Here is a 17305-nt window from a genome sequence, read left to right as displayed (position 1 = left end):
AGCAACATGATATTTTTTCCCGGTGTAAGTAGAAAATCTGTTGAAGCAATAAATAAAAAAGAATAACTTGAGTGTTATAATTTTTTTTTAGAATAAAGTTTGGCAATAGTTTTCGTTCGGAATAAAATTAAAGGGTGCATACTTCATAGTTGCCTAGTTTTGAAATTTTTCACATGCACGACCACAACCACTCATTTTTAATTTATAATATCAAGATATTCTACTTTCAAAGTCTAAATTTAGTTAGATCCTTTTCTCCTTCTTTTTATTTTTTAGTATAATAGAGTGGAAACTTAAATAATAGACTTCATAGTCAAGCCAACATAGTGATTTCATTTAAGCCAAAACTTATTTTCGCAAATTTGCTTTTGTTGATTTCAAGTTATTTTTAAAAAAAATTGATAAAATAATAATTATAATTTTCCGTCAAATAAACACACATTGTGCATGTAAATATTTTTTCAAACACAATAGAAAAGAAGGTTCATTGAGACGTAAATTTATTTTCAAAAATCTTAACATATACTAATAGCCACAGTTCTAGGAAAACAGGAACAAAATCAAGCTAATGACTCTAAGAAAAATAATAATAATAATAATAAAAAAAGACATTAGTAATTTGTTGTGTTGACAAAGGAAAAAAATTATGAGAATTTGGCTAATCCTATTCCTAGATGCTAATGTTCTATTTCTAAAATAATATCCCTTACATTCTTTGCGATGCAGGCAATGTCAATGATGCTCCTTGGCATTGAAATTCATCTGCTGAAACCATTGGATCTTGTGTGTACATTCTCTGAGTTCCAGCAGGCGTGGGAATGCATAACCATTCCGATTTCGGTGCCATACCTGCATTTCTATGAACCAATGGAGGTCTATACATTCTCTCTGAAGTGGATGTTAAAGATTCACCTTGTTGGGAAGCAGTGGAAGCCATATTATCGTCCCTTTCAGACAAACTAGACAGAAACATTCTATCTGAGGTTGATTGCAAAGTGACATCTGTATGAGAGGCTAAGCTGATGTGGTCATTTCCATCAGAAGAGGGAGGCGCATAATGCCTCTCTGAAGAAGGAAACAAGGAGGTATCAGTTCTCTCCAATGTTTGACCCATACTGTCGTTCAGATGAGAAGTTGCTAGCATGTATACTCGTTCTGATGATTGACACATGGTGTTCATTCTTCGAGACGGACTGGTGCTATCATTTCCATGGTTAATTAGACAAATAGCGTCATGAGATGTTGGCACATATAACCCCCTCTCTGTGGCTAAAACCAAAGCAGGATGAGTTGTTCGACATGCCTGTCCTTTGATGCTGCTTGTCTGCGAAAAAGACGCATGGATCCTCTCGGAACTGGATGGAATTGAATCAGCCCTCGGGGTTTCATTCCAATGAGATTTCTGAGGTATGTACAGTCTATCAGATGATCTGGATGTTGCCATTGACATAGCTTGACCAGGTAAATCTCTATCACGCTGTGAAAGCATTGCAGGAGACAAATCTTGGTTGGATACATCCCCCTCCGATGATAAGGTAGAAATCAGGGAGAGTCCGTGCAAATTCCTATCAGGAGTCGGCGGAGAGGAAGTGGATCTTTCATTAGTTAAGCCTGTCGGAGTTATTCGAGGGTTCGGCAGAAGTACAGGGACGCTGGGTGAATCCCTGTCAGATGTGGAAGGCAACGGAGGTAAACTCCTGTGCTTCATACCAGGTGAATCTTTCTCAGATGTTGAAACCAACATGGAAGGTGCAGCACGGGATCTCAAATGTCTCTCAGATGGTGAAGGCACCGCCATTGAGACGCCAATACTTGGTGAGTTCTTCCACTGTTGAGCCACTCTCTTCAATTGGGTGTAAAACTCCAGCCCTACCTTATCTTCAAATTACAAACCAGACGGAGAGGAGAAAGTGAGAGCAAAAAGAAATGAAGGATAGTATTGCAAGACGGAAACGAGGCATTAAGAGGATGAAAAGTTGAACTGAAAAAGAACTTGATCAACAGCAGAAGTTGGCTTCAAACCATTAAAGGAAGATGGCAACGGAACTGTAACAGCAACATTGATACCAACCTGAAAATGATTTAGGAAGGAAAATAAAAATGAATAGGAAACGAACAACAAATACGAGTATCTATTTAGGAGAACATTCATAGAATAAAATAGGCTTAGGTATGTGGTTATTGGTGACAAATAGACCCAGCTTAGAACTTCCATGAAAATGTTCGAAGGCCAAAGGTTTCACTCAACATTATAATAAACATGTCAGAGCAAAACATAAAAAATTCAACCTATCTACTTGGGCGTTCAACAAACGAATCTAAATAAAAAGAAATTTGTAGAGCCAATAAATTTGATCACTAACCGTTCCCACTTCCACTTCACTCTGAAACTTCCTCGCATAAATGCCAGAAGTTGTGAATATGGAAGCTCCATTTCGGTTTCTGCAGAAAAATTGACGAAAGCAGATCAAAGGATGTCCAGGGAGTCATGACTAAGGAGGAAGAATTTTGCACGTGTAACACCTTATCATAAAAAAAAAGTCAAGAAAAAAAAGGTCTACAAATTTTCTTCTTCAAGGAAAGCAGCTTCAAGAAGCTAGAACCAACACCAAGATTTAAAAGAAAGGTACTACAACTTTAAAATAGAGAGATCAATTCAAAGTTGATGAAGGAATACCAGAAACGTAAAATGGTATACGGAATGCAGCAACTCAATGACTATAATGGTTAAAGTATGCCATCTAAATGTCACCTCAGTTTACTAGAGTTAAAAGAAGTACTTGTTTCGGTTTACAATGGTTATAGCCTCCTCTAGGTTGTCAGCCTGCCGGTAAAACCAAAGGAAAACAGTAAGACAGCCTGATGAAGACAACGAATACTACCAATTGGATGAAAAACTGGATAGTACCTGCATAAAAAGGAGAACTGGTCCAAAAAATTCTTCCTGTCGACGCAAATTATTGTCATTAAAATTAATGTGCAAATGAATGCTGTCAAAGTATTGACAACATTTCAATAGAAAAAGACAAGAGTACCTTGTAGCACGCCATGTCAGTTGTTACACCTGATAAAATGGTTGGGCCGATAAAATTTCCATTTTCATATCCTGAGACCTACAAAATGTTGCAAAAAAACTTAGAAACGTCCAAAAGTTCTATTGTTTATTAATGAAAAGCAGGATCATTAGATTTTAGTAAAAGATAATAACAAGAATTTATTTAACAAACTCGGAATAATAACAAATCAGTACCACGATATCTCTACCGTCTAGCAAAAGTCTAGCACCATCTTCAATGCCACTTTGAATTAATTTACAAAAACGATTTTTCACCTGTGGAATATTTTTCCGAGAATTAATTTAATAGTTGAATATTATTGTGCATAGTAACATAAAGACATGAATGTCCCACTAAACGTACAGACGGTAATGGTTTATTGTAATTGTTTTGAGAGAGAACAAGATGTTAGGCCTCTTATTGTGAATATGTATACTAGGAAGGCCAATGTGAAACCACCCATGGTAGATGGTTATAATAGAAAGGGTAAAAGAAAAAATTAAGTGAGTTTGTTAGAAATGTGGACACGCTCTGTAGCCTTTGTAGTTCGTGAGAGTGGGATATCTGTTATTTTGGGATTAGCGGAGCATTTTTGGGAGAGCAAGCCTCTAAAATTGGCTGGTAGCTTGTGTGGGGAATCCTTCAATTTTGTCCCTGCTTATACATAAATAAAACATCCCCATACACCTATTACAAGAGTTATGAGTGTCACAAGACCATTAAGAACAAAACACTCACATGGAATTAAGTTACTTTTAATTGAAGAAAACACATCGGCAAAACATTCACAAAAGAATGAACTGCCAGCTTTAATGGCAAAGTTTGATATCCAACTTAAAGTTAGAGTTTAGCCTTCACCTGAAATTATCAAATGATTATAGGCAAAAGAATAATCTTCTACATGTGCATAGACCATAGATCTCGTAACCTAATAATAAATTTTTCTGTACACTTACCTCTTTTGTAGTTACAGGACCAAGGTCAGCATTGGGATCTGTTCCCACATTCACTTTAAGTGCTTTGGCACATTCCACAAGTTTTTCTTCCCTGGAAAATCATGATAGAGGACCAATAACTAGAAAACTCATATGTTCATAAATTTAAATTAATCATTTGGAGCACCCTAACTGCAAAAACATTGACATGACAACCGAGAAACCAGTTCATTCCAAAAAAAAAAAAAAACCTAACAAAGGGACAAGAAGTCCCTTCCTCAACGAGAAGCTGTTACAAAAACAACTTTTAATTTTGTTGTTTTCAAAAGTTCAGTGAAAAGCTAATCTACAAGTAGAAAGAAGGAAGAAGTCCAAATGTAGTTCGGAGCCAAAGTGCATACGTTGCATATTTTATACTTGTAGAAATGTTGGGAGGCATAAAAATGTGATGCATGTGTCTCATCTTCATAATACACATACTGTGAAGTAAACAGACGGCAGCAGCAAAAGATTTAGGTGTCACTTGGCTGTCTACGACAGCATTTTATGACTGACGTAATGGATTTATGAAAGCTAATCTTCTTACACATACTCTCAATCATACGAAGCCAATCAATCTGCCTATGCTTGCAACCACAAAATCCATATTGGAAATCTTATAGAATGTGTCTTTTCTCAAGGATCTTAAACTTCAAAATCAAAATAGAAAACAAAAAATCAAGAATAAAAAGACTAGGTACTACTTACTAGTACTGCAAGGATAATAAAATAGTGTCCACAAGACAGTGAATTTTGATTATAATTGTCCAGAGATAATGAACTCAATCAAGTAGCAGACTTCCAAAGGAAAGGAAAGAAGAAGGAAGAAAAGGATTGCAATAAACAAAAGAATCACTATACCACAGGGTTGAACTCCCAACGGAGACAATGATGTCAATAGCCATACATGTCCGTCCAACAGTACCCAATCCAGCATCAACCAGAGCACTTAAAGTAGCCTCCATGTTAGCATCAGGCATAATAATTGCATGACTCTTGCCTCCAAAATGAGACTAAGAAATCAACATATAGATGCAAATTCTTCAATACAATATCCTAATTGTAACACTTTTAACAGAAGGAACAAAACAGTGAATGAACAAATAGGATAAACCTGAACTTTCTTTGCTGTAGCAGCAGCCCTAGCATATATGTGTTTTCCAACCTTCAAGTAAAATAAACAGTAAAGTAAAAAAAAAGACAATGAAAATTCAGAATAGTCAACCAAAAAATACTAAACTTGCAAGTTAATTTTCGTTTCAATCATGTACAGGAATGAAAAGTACATGGAACGTGTCTTAGTCATAAAGAAAAAGTAGTCGTAGGATTTGAACACAAAGTTAGTTATGAAAAAAATAATCCATAAAATTAAAGAACAGATAAATAAGAGATGTATCGTGCTCTTATAGATATTATTGTGGTCCGTCAAACATACTAAACTTTCAATTTTTAGGCATTTCATGTACTATTAATAAGGAGAAGCACTTACTGAACTTGAACTGGAAAAGGATACAGCTTTTATGTCCTCATCGTCACATATATAGCTGATGATATCCTGACCAGAGAATTTAAAACAAAAAATGGAGATAACATGAATCAGAACATAGCAAAATCACTACTAAACATGATATTAATCATTCAAAACTAATTTTTATCGCACGAAAATTGCATCTAAAAGTGTTGAATCAAATATTAAATTAATTTAAGTGATTCAAAACTTGTTTCGAAGTAATTTTAGACATGACAAAAATGATTTGAACATTTTCAAAATCACTACCACACAAATAAGAATTAGAAAATTAAATATAAAATATAACAAATTTGAGAAAGAAGAAAAAGCTTTGAACAACCATCATGAGTTGGCATAGCAAAAGTTTTTTTTTATCCATGAGTGTCCGAGCCAACTTATGTGTAAGATTTGGACGTCAAGAAAACCCATAGGAAATTAATTCCTAGATAGGTAGCCACCATGGATAGCAAAAGATTAATTTTACTGCTTATTAGGAATGGAACTTTTTGAAACATTTTATGATCTGAATAATACGCCATACATAAAATCGGGAAGCCATGTTGCTATTTAAATTTTGCAGTAAGATAAAACTCAATGAAATTTCAAGAGTTCTAAAGAGGAGATCAATTTCCTCCCAGTTATGTTTTATGGATATGCAGATTAAATATTAGGAAGTTAAATGTCTACAGTTTAAACTGCATGACATTGCGCATGTGAAATTTGGATACGTAAGAGAATTATTGTCTGGTAGTTAAATCTTTTATTTTATAAAGATGTTTTAGAACGCCCTTAGTTGAGGAAGTATTAAGATTATCAAAAGGGTCATATTAGTAATTAACTAATAAGTTTGTTAAGATTTTTAATTATAAATAGAAGTGGATTTCCGCAAGGGGTAAAAAATTTAGCAGGAATTTTCAGTTGGGGAATTTGGGAGACAATAGCCCTCTTAAAAATCTATAGTATACTGTAATTTCTTTATTGATATTGCAATATATATTTCTATCATTTAGGGTTCTTTGTGCTCTTTTTGTTCTTGAGAGTTCAAGTTAGATTGTTAGGGTGATAACTTAACATATTCATGGGAAGTAAATAAATTTAATTGCACAGTTAGCTATTAAATAATGAACCAGTACTAATTGACAGTTTTTTTTTATATTAAAAAAATCATTGATATGTGAAATGAAAAAAGAAGTAGAAAACTCCAAACTCCGAAAGTGGGAAAGTTAATATTATTCAAAATAACAGAAGATTAACTCAGGAAATATGCTATTTAGATGCCAATCAAAAGAAACAATATCTCTCATGGAACTGTCTTACATGGGATCCATGAACAATATTCAGAACACCATCAGGCAAGCCAGACTCCATCGCTAATGAAGCTAGCAACATTGAAGCCCCTGAAATGGATAATATTACCATATGCTAAAACTGTGATGTGCAGGATAATAAAAGCATTTTTACTCAAAATAGTAACAATAATAATAATAATAGCTTTGTAGCAAGATCCGTTCATTATAAAATAATAAGAAATACAACACTAAATAACCCCTGGACTAATGTTGACTGTCAAAAAGCCAAAAGAACTAAACCAAAATCTATGTATAATTTATAACATCACACGGAAGGATTTCTACATGAAGTGTGCCATGTTTCATCACTGTCAAAGTGAACTCTCGTGGAGATTTTTGTTGCTAGCAACATTCAAATATCAGAGTTTCCAAATCCCCGATAGTGAATCACATTAGATAACTTGTCCCTTATCCTAACTTTTTTTCAAATATAGGAAACGAGAAGAGAAAAATGTATTTGATTGCAATAAAAATTAATAGGAAAAAAATTCATCTCTGTTGATGTGGGAATTTCATAGATCACGTTTACAAGTAAAAGAAAGATAGATTCTGAACAGAACATACCCGGGTGCGTTTCACATGGTTTAAGAACAAATGTATTGCCACATGTAACTGCAATTGGGAACATCTGCATGGCAAGGATAACATACTTAGCACTTTGCACTCCGGTTTCCTTTATAAATATGTAAGGCAAAGATTTGAGAGTTCATAAAAGAAAATGATAGAACATAAATTGTAGGTTAAATTACAAGTTTAATTCCAAAACTTTTGAATTTTGTTTCTAATAATTGAGGAATTTAATGCATTTTTTAAAATTTTATCGATTCATAAAGCACAAAATGAAAATTTTGGAGGCCTTGGACAGATGAAAAGGTTAAATTTCAAGTAAAAATATTGAATAAAGAAAGGAGGTGGGGAATATGAATGAAGGTCAATAGAAGCAAAGAGAAAGCTCAGGGGCATACCCATAAGGAAACTGTTGCTGGATGGTTTAAAGAGCATATCCCAGCACACACACCTATTGGTTCTCGGATGCAGTACGAATCAATTCCATCAGATGCACTAGGGATGAACTCCCCCATTTGCATAGTGGCCAATCGACAAGCATGTTTAACCACCTCTTCGGGCAAAACAGAAGGCAAGTGAGTGCAATCTTTTCATATGTGATCACGTGATGTGATACTGCAACAAGATATAATAAGTGAATATACCAACCTAAACCACAGATGATATCATCTTGAGCATCCTTTAATGTTTTTCCCTGTTCTGCAACAATATTCATTACAAGCTTATCCTAATAACAAGAATTCTTGCCATATCAGAAAATCAAGGTTTATATATTTCAAATTATTCTAAAAAAGACATGACTGATACTAACCATGTCCCTGAGGATGAGCTCCTGGAACTTGAACATAACACACTGACGAGTATAAATTGGTGTGTTTCTCCATGAGGGAAAAGCTTGTTTGGCTGCATTGACAGCAGCCTTAAACTCTTCGTAGGTTGTTAAAGGAACATGAGAAACAACTTCTTGTGTTGCCTAACTCAAAAGTAGAGGGCACACCATGATTGACATGTAAACCCCCATTTATGAACAAATAAGTTGTCTGAAGAATAGAGCTTACTGGATTAATAACATCAACCACTTGACAGTTGTGCGAATCCAAAAATTCCCCTCCAATTAAATTAGGAACCTTCTACAGTTCAAACAATTACTTATCACCTATGGGTCAGTCAAATATGTGTCATATACTTTGAAACCAATCAAATAGGAGTATAGGGACAGACATCTCATCTACATCATTTTTTGTCCTTTTGTATTGGATCTTACCAGCTGATGATTTTGCTTGATTGAATCCCCAGCGACTGTATGACTACTATTTGTAGGAACGGAAATATTAGGCCTCCAAGACTTGAAATTCTTATCTGAAAAAAAAAAATTGGTCTGGTTAAGAGTTTGAGTTTGAGAAAAGCAACCATACTCAGCTATTAGAATTTGATGCCTATAAAACGCCACAAAAGTACTGAAATTTAACGTTCTCATTTATCAATCCAATTTTTGTAACCATAAATGGATGTACAGGAGTAGTAGGATTAATCCTGAAAAGAATTACGAACTTGAACTCTAGCCACCTATTAAACAAAAATTGCTCCTCTGATATCAAATTTAGATAAGATGCACCCAAGGACTATATTCTTGATCAAAATGGAGACAAGAAAAACTAAAAACCAACCACAAGGCCAGCATAGAGCAATATTAGGACTCAGTTTCAATGCTACCTCCATCAAGAGCCTGTGGAATTACATTTCTCTTCATCTCATTATTATTATTATTATTATTTTCACGTCTCCCACATTGACAAGCAGTGAATCTTTTCCCAGCAAAGTAGACACAAGTGATAACCTGATAGATTTCCTTGGCGAATTTTGGCTTTGAGGTTATACAAATGCCTTGGTGTTGACTGCAGATCTGGATTGTGTTGTTTGAGAGCTTTAAGCACTTGACGTGGTTTTATACCAGCTTCAGTCATTAGTTTTATTTGCTTTACTTCATCCTCTGTAAAACGGCGACTGTAAGGATGCTCTGACCTATCTTTTAAGGGCTCATGGTTATGGCTTCCATTTTTAATGGTAAGCATCCAGGCATCATCTTCCTTCTTGCCAATTGCTTCAAATGGGCAATTTATCAGGCGTGAGCTAGCTTTCCTTTTGCGTGGACTCTCAGCAATCTTACGCCTGTTACGGTACACACCTCCTCTATCACAACCAAGGATGACTCTTCTATCTTTCCTAGACTTCTTAATTGTTACGACATATCCCTGATCAGCACCAAAATCGCGAACATATTTAATAAGATCTTCACGATCTTCAAATCTTCCGGACTGAGGAGGGTGCATCTTCTTTTGTGCTACTAATCCTGTTTGACCTTGAGTTCCCATCTTACAGTCAGTACCAATTAAACCTGATAGGGATAAAGAACAATGAGAAACACAATGGCTAAGAAAGAGAAATTGTGAAGCTTTCAAACATTAATGGTTTACGAGAAAGTAAAATAAATAAGAAAAAACAATTGAATGAGGCCTAGCTTTCTAGACTGCACTGCAAAATGAATATATAACAGCATTATAGATTACCATTATAGAAGAACGTCAACTTCCTTAAATAACGCATTTGACTCCATGATCCACATCACAAGTGATAGACCCAAAATACGCTCAAAATTTCTTCTCGTGTGGGATATTCTTGAATTCACTTGTCTTCAATCTACTTCGATGGTTACTCTTCAATTGCCCCAGAAAGTTTACTTGATTGTAAGATGGGATCAAAAATAGCATCTATGCTTTAAAAAAAAACAAGCAACAACGCCAATAAAAGGCTTAACTATCGAATACACAATGCAAACTTCCTAAGAAAAGTTAATACCATTCAAATAAATAATAAAAAATCAAAATCAACCTTCTTGACAACTTGTTATTTGTAATTTAGGTCATTCTAGAAAGCACTTGTTTCACCTTCAATGCATACACATACTTCATATGCAAAATGCGTTCTTGATATAATTCAGTTTTCCAATATTTGGCAGTAAGTATAAATTACACCTTGATCTCAAACGCAGGAGTAGCGATAGTTCATGTCTTAAAGTGAAAACTCCATCAAGAATTCAGAAGCTAGTATAGAACAAGACGTCCACAGTAAATAAGAAATGACATTCTATTTGAAGCAAAAAAATTTGAAAATCATAAACTCCCATTTTTCATGAAGAAGATTAAAAAGAAAAGAGAGGGATGACCAAAGAAAAAGAAATACCACTGAACCATTGAGCAAGCCAATGTGAAGGGTCTTAACTGATAAAGGTTTGAAAATAACTACGTTGAATACTATTCGTCAAGCAACAAAATGCAGAACAATCACAACCAACTTTGTCAAATTTCCAAGCAAAGAAACTTTGACTGTTCAATTCACAACTTGATGAATATCTATCTAAATTATAACACGTACTACATATATCACATGACAACATATTCACACAGAAGAAGTGAGCTATCTCAATCCATCAGGAAAAAGTTCGTTCACAAGAAGTTTTTCATAATTCAACAACCATGTAGGAAATGACCAGAGCACAGCTTAAAATGGAAGAATTTCAAACAACAAAACAGAAATAATAACCATACAAATCCCCCACCAAATTCAAACAGCAACCTAAGCTAGTACTTGCAATTTCAATCCACCTAGCACCTCATAATTTAATTTGTAATAACAACATGAAGAAATGAGCTTCACCTGAGCAGAGAAAGCTCATTCGTGCACCCTAATTAGCAATTCCAACGAAAAACAAGCATCTTAGAATTAGAATCAAACCAAGAAATTTCACGGCGCGGTTAAATAAATAAATGAATCCAAATTTTCAGGGAGGTGATAGATCCGACAGACTAGCCAATACTTTCAGTAAAGCAACTCCAATGAGTATAATTTCACACAGAAACTGAAAATCACCTCATAAAAAGTTGAAGTGAAATTTTGAATGGTGGAAGTGGAAAGTGGACAAGATCGTGGGAGCCTCGGAGGTTTTCTTTCTTCTTTCAGTTTTCTTTAAACGGGGTTGGGCGCCCTTGCGCCGGAGTTCAGAGACGGGAACCGAACTGACGCGATAGATGAAGTGGCGTGTTGAAAACAGTTTGAAGTGAATTGATGTGGAGGATGAAGATTGGGCAATGTCTTGCACGCCCCTTATTGAAACTGGATCATTGCTTCTTTTATTTCATTCTTAAAGGCCTTCTTACTTCTTCTCGTCCCTGTTTTCTCTTTCTTTTGCTTGCCGTCCATCTTTAATACACACGAAATTGGATGGAGTGCACTTTTTTTTTAACAATGACGAGATGTAGGATTTTGGATTTCCATTCTCAACCATGGGAGAGTTTTACGTATTTATAAAGCTATGCTCAATACTTATTACATATTTAAATTGTACCTATAATTTGTCTAATCTAATATCTTAAAATTATTATAATGGCCAGTTCTAACTCCAAAATAAAATCTAAAAATTAAGAAACCGTTTTGTCCGATAATTATCACTATATACTTGAGTTATGGTAACTAACCCGTGTTTGGGAAAGAGTTATCATATACATTGTTTTGGGTTTATTATCACCTATTTTTTTCTCCCTCTTTCTTCTCGATCCCTCTTTAATTTCCTATAATCCTACATCTTCAACAAAATATTAAATGTGATTTGGGGTTTAGACTTAAGAAAAAGTATTTTTCAATAAATTTATTTTTGTTTAAACCTCTTTTGTTTAAAAAAGAATGTTTAAAATACACTTAAAAATTTATCTTTTCATAATTTTCAAACATTTTAGTTTTTTTTAAAATAACTTATTTTATTAATTAAACACTTGAAAATGTAATCTAAACATACTATTTTTTTAATTATTATTATTCAATTTTTATAATTTTGTATCGATCCATCCAAATAAATTGATATATATAAAAAAACTACTAAAAACACTCACATAAACTACCAAAAAAAATTTACAAAATTTTAGAATTTATAAATGATACGCTAGAAATGTATGTGTATATATTCATATATGTCGTTGATATATTTTAAAATATATATTTTGATTAAGTTTAAAATAATGATAAATTAATAAATTAAAAAAATATATACTTCATATTTAGTGTATCACTTAATAGATTGATTGGTTGTACAATTGCTATACTAAATTTATCGATCAATGAGTATTCATGCACTTTTATGTAATTATCTTCTAGTACATTGTCATCAACTTACAATAATTTTAACTTATGCTGGTGAAACATTATGAGTGTGCATTGTTAAACTATTAATGCATCAATATTATATTTATATATGAAATCAGATTTTGAATGTGTGGTTATCTACTTGCTTGATATACTATAGAACGATGTATATATTTATAATTAATTATTGATAGAGCTAATACTGTTAATTATTTTTGAACTAACATTCGACATACAATTGAATATAATTGAACTACTTTACAATAAACGTAATTGATATACTATTAACACATATGTGATAGAACTTAAAATGGATTAAGAACAACTTTTTAATACATTATTGTATATCACTTTTAAGTCCTAGATGAATTAAGTGACAAAAAACCGATAACACATAAAGAATAAAATTGTTCTTAGTATAGAACCTCAACTAGTTAATGCATTCACCTTGGTGACAACTCACGTTGAATGGAAGAAGAAAGAGAACAAAAGGGGAAAAAAAGTTCTTCATGGGGAAACATCCTACATTCCCTTCTCAAAAAAAAAAAAGCATCTTACATTAATGATAATTTATTGCGACAGAAAGAATGTTAGTTCACAATAGGTCACAAATTTTTAAAAAAACTATATTCTTCCTTTTTGATAGATTTGATCCACTCGTGTTCTTTACAAAAAAAATTCATCGTTAGAATTAGTTGAAAAGAAGGGTAAATTTAGATTTGAAGTTAAAAACGTATACTATATATTAAAATGATTTTTGTTACATCATAAATTTTTTTTTTACCATACTAAAAAGTGTTATTTGAATTTGAATTATAAGTAGTAACTTATGCTACATTTTGTTATTTGAATCTTAATATGTTAACTAATTGAATTTTAATTCACTTTGACATCAAAGCAAAGCTTGAAACATGTAGATGTGAAATAAAGTATTGAAATTGTCTTCAATTGACAGAATATGTATATCAATAGAATTTTCAAAAAACTTTACCGAAATGAAAGAAGTTATTATTAGTTAATAAACATTTGATTAATGATGTAAAAAGTCCGAATGAGGTTTCAAATCTACATGGTCTTTTTTTTTTCCAATTCATATTATTTGCAAATAGAAGTGTTGGATGGAAAACAAAGCTAAAAAGTTACAAAATTTTGAAGAAAAAGACATTGGAAAAGCATCACCCTTTGATACTAATAACATTAGTGCGGTGTAACTAAATTATAAAACTTAAAAAATTAAACTAAAATGACGTAACTCCATTGTTTTTTAAAAGAATCTAACTTAGATTAACATTGTATGATATAGAACAAATTATTTTTGGTTCAAAAATTTCAACCATAAAATTGAATAACATAATTGTTACTCTAACAAGTGCATGTTTGTCCTATTGTAACAATACTTTTGTTGTAATTGCATATAAAACCTGCTTTGAAAAAAAAATATTTCCAACCATTGAATATTGAAAAGAATAGTACGAGATAATTTTAAAATTAGCTTAAAATAAAAAATAAATTATAGTTCCTCATTTGATTTTAGTTAGAGATGTATAGATTGTGAACACCGAATATAGTAACTTTTTAAATACATGAATTATACTACATATGGTGAATTTGAGTTCAGTTTTTGTTTTTGGTAACTTGAAGAAAAGAAACACATAATTAAATTTCCTATATTAATAATGATCAGTACACGAAAGAAAAAAGAATTAATTTATGATATGTGTAACCGATTAAAGCATGAAGTCAACTAGAAAACAGTGCAAGGAGAGGGCCTTGAAAAAGAGCAGATAACGCTTTTTTGCCTGAAGTATCAGCGAAACTTAGTGCAATTACATGCATTTGCATGCAACAACCCCATATAAACGTTACAACGGCAATCCCATCATCACGCCACCTTCCATTTTCCCATACCCACAAAAAGCATCATCTTCATCAAAACCATTTTAATTTCCACCTCCATTTTAACCTCCACAAAGTACTTAATAACTTAGAGATTTTATAAACTTTGCTATATTTTTAAAACAAATAATAGTTTTAAAAAAGTATCATTTATAGAAAATCACTTAAAAGACAAAAGTAGATCATTTTATTTTTTCAAATATTTTGCAGTTTGTTCATTTTTTAGAATTCTTCATTTTAATTTAAACAAACACTAATGTATTGATGACAATTCAAAAGTTTTTAGAGCACTTTGAATTTATACACTCATTTCCAATTTTGGTTTGTATTCTCTAACACATAACTGTCAGAAAATTAAGCTGAAAACGTTGATCATCTTTTACATCAACGTTTTTTTTTTTTTTTTTTTAATAATTTGTTTGTGGGTGGGGGATGGGTTACCTCCCTGCCTACGGTAAATGGGTGTATGGATGCAAATCGTGCCACTCCTGAACACCATCGCACCGGGCGGCGCTGTCGCCGGAGTTATATCCCGCTGCCGCCGCACCCGTCGTCGTCATTGAGGGAGCCGTATAAGAATCCCCAAAGAACCACTCGTCCGCCACTGCAGATTCTCCTCCTGCTCTGGCTCCGGCATCGACGACGGTTTCTTTTCTTGCATTACTGAAATCGGAAGAATTATTGCAAGCTTCCGGTTTCGAAATCTCCAGATTCCGAAACGAGCCTGGGTTCAGTTCTTGGCCGTGATCTTCAAGTGCGATTGGAGAAGAAACTCCCCTGTTTTTATCAATGGCTGTATTGTTATGTCCTGATCCAAATAGCATCGCTAGCCTTTGCTGCTGTAATTTCCAGTGAAGGTCTTGGTTCATAGAGCTCAAAGATTCAATCGAAGACGCAAGACTCGTATCTACATTCAGCGAATTAACAAACCCAGTTGAAGGATTAATGAAGGAGTTATTTAAACTTCTCGATTGATCAAGAGAAAACCCTCCAAACTGATCGTAGAGACCCATCGTCGGAGCAGAGGAGAAAGACGAATTTCGATTTCCACTCAATTGAGCCGACGAAAACCCATTGACGAAGAAACCCAACCGGCCAATTTCCGAATTGGACGAACCGGAGTCATCGTTGGACGACGACGGCAGCCTCAATGACGGAGAAGAAGACGATGATTTAAGCTTCTTGTTTTTCCGGCAGCCACCGCCGACGGGAACATTGCGCAACGCCCCACCTTTGGTCCAGTATCTGCGACAGGTCTTGCAGAAATACCTAGGCTGAGTTAGGCTATAATTGTTGTAGTAACAGAATTTAGTGTTGGGGGAATCACAACGAGGGCACTTGAGTGGGTGTTGATTATGATCTGATATGGGTTTTGGTTGCCGGCTGCCACCGGAGGGGAGTTTTTCCGGCAACATTTGAAATTGGCAATGAAAACAGAGGAGGAGTAAGAAGAAGAAGAAGAAGAAGAAGAAGAGGAAGAGGAAGAGGAAGAGGAAGAAGAAGAAGGGAAAGTGCGGTTGGAGGGGTTGTTGAGTTTCGTAGTGAAGATGGCAAAGGGAATTAAATGGAGGGAGTGATGCATGGGAAACAAGAGAGGGAACACAAAAAAGAAGGTGGATGCTTCGCCTGTGATTTTCATCAAAGTGGAAGCTACCCATTTTTATTTTTAACATAAACTATCAATTAATATAATCCTCATACATAATTATCATCATTTTACTCCTTTTTAGGTTCATTGAATTATCAAATATTTTTGGTGAACTTGCTTCCTAACCTTGTTTTCGGATTGTGCGTTTCAATTTTAATTAATTATATAAATGATATGTTATTTAAGTTTATAAACTAATAAATCCTTCTTTGAATTCAAATATGATATTTTATAAACTGTATAGCAGGATATATTATAAGTTAATAATTATACAAATTTAATAACATGACAAATGATAATTAAATCTCATGGTATAATGTGATATTATATATTTTTATTTTGTTCATGTATATATGTGTGTAGACTTATTATTTTAGAGTTTGTACAAAGAGTTAGGAAGAACCTTCACAATTTATCCTAAATTTATTATTTGGGAAGTGTGAAGGTGTTATACCTTGAACATAAGTAGTAGTTAAAAAATTAAACCTAAAATGTCAAAAGTCCAAACTCTAAACTCCTAGCTATGACATAGGTAGTTATAGCTAGTTGAGATGATATATTAAATGTTGGTAAAGTACCATCAAATTTTAAGCTATGATTATTTGACACATTTTCATAACATGCTAAATAGACATTTGTAATATTGACAATACATTTTGTTTTAAAAAATGCATGCCTTAACATAATTAGTTAGAGGATAGAGCGATACAGATAAAAGTATCTAAGTAATATTTTGATTGATATGAACCATTTTATGTATCAAATTATTATTAATTCATTTAAAAATAAAATATCTATTTTATAATCACATGATATGTATTTTTGTCTTTTTTACCATGAACCATGAAGGAACACTTGAGTTCCTTTTTCTTTTTATAAGGCTATTCAAAGTTTTGCTTTAGAATTTGATAGGCTGGATGAATTAGATTGTGACCTTTGTGCTTCTTGAATCAATTAGCTGAAATTGTACGTCAAGAACTTCAATAATGGAATTGACGATAGGAGCGTGGACTATGATATTTGAAATGTGTAAATATTTTTATCATTGACTCAAATAACTTCTACAAACATTGTAGTGGGGTAAATTAAGAATATGATATTTAAAATGTGTA

At 33.3% G+C, this 17305-nt stretch overlaps 2 protein-coding genes across 22 annotated transcripts; both read right to left on the bottom strand.

Moving 5' to 3' along the window:
* Window positions 1-473: 473 nt before the first annotated feature.
* LOC101207178 (methylmalonate-semialdehyde dehydrogenase [acylating], mitochondrial) lies at window positions 474-11777 on the bottom strand. 21 transcript variants are annotated; one of them, XM_031887384.1, is made up of 21 exons: window positions 11384-11768; window positions 10024-10229; window positions 9294-9851; window positions 8721-8815; window positions 8515-8586; window positions 8268-8429; window positions 8105-8183; window positions 7855-8009; window positions 7454-7517; window positions 6858-6937; window positions 5520-5585; window positions 5145-5195; window positions 4892-5043; window positions 4013-4103; window positions 3251-3331; window positions 3036-3113; window positions 2909-2944; window positions 2781-2824; window positions 2364-2442; window positions 2023-2071; window positions 474-1878 (listed from the first exon to the last, which is right to left on the bottom strand). In XM_031887384.1, exons 2-21 carry the CDS (start codon window positions 10058-10060, stop codon window positions 707-709), a joined length of 3201 nt encoding a protein of 1066 aa, XP_031743244.1. In that variant the 5' UTR covers window positions 10061-10229; window positions 11384-11768; the 3' UTR covers window positions 474-706. The 21 variants fall into 21 exon arrangements, 17 of the variants coding, with proteins under 17 accessions (XP_031743244.1, XP_031743243.1, XP_031743247.1 ...); XM_031887383.1 differs by having other exon boundaries at window positions 10024-10224; XM_031887387.1 differs by having other exon boundaries at window positions 8105-8150; window positions 10024-10224.
* Window positions 11778-14293: 2516 nt separating this feature from the next.
* LOC101206938 (dof zinc finger protein DOF5.7) lies at window positions 14294-16234 on the bottom strand. Its single transcript, XM_004143495.3, has one exon. The coding sequence runs from the start codon at window positions 16216-16218 to the stop codon at window positions 14995-14997; it is 1224 nt and encodes a 407-aa protein (XP_004143543.2). The 5' UTR covers window positions 16219-16234; the 3' UTR covers window positions 14294-14994.
* Between the last annotated feature and the right edge of the window lie 1071 nt (window positions 16235-17305).

Source organism: Cucumis sativus, chromosome 6, assembly GCF_000004075.3.
Source record: "Cucumis sativus cultivar 9930 chromosome 6, Cucumber_9930_V3, whole genome shotgun sequence".
In the NCBI taxonomy this organism is placed as follows: domain Eukaryota; kingdom Viridiplantae; phylum Streptophyta; class Magnoliopsida; order Cucurbitales; family Cucurbitaceae; genus Cucumis; species Cucumis sativus.
The sequence above is the reverse complement of the archived record's forward strand: the minus strand, read 5'-3'. Positions and strand labels throughout refer to the sequence as shown.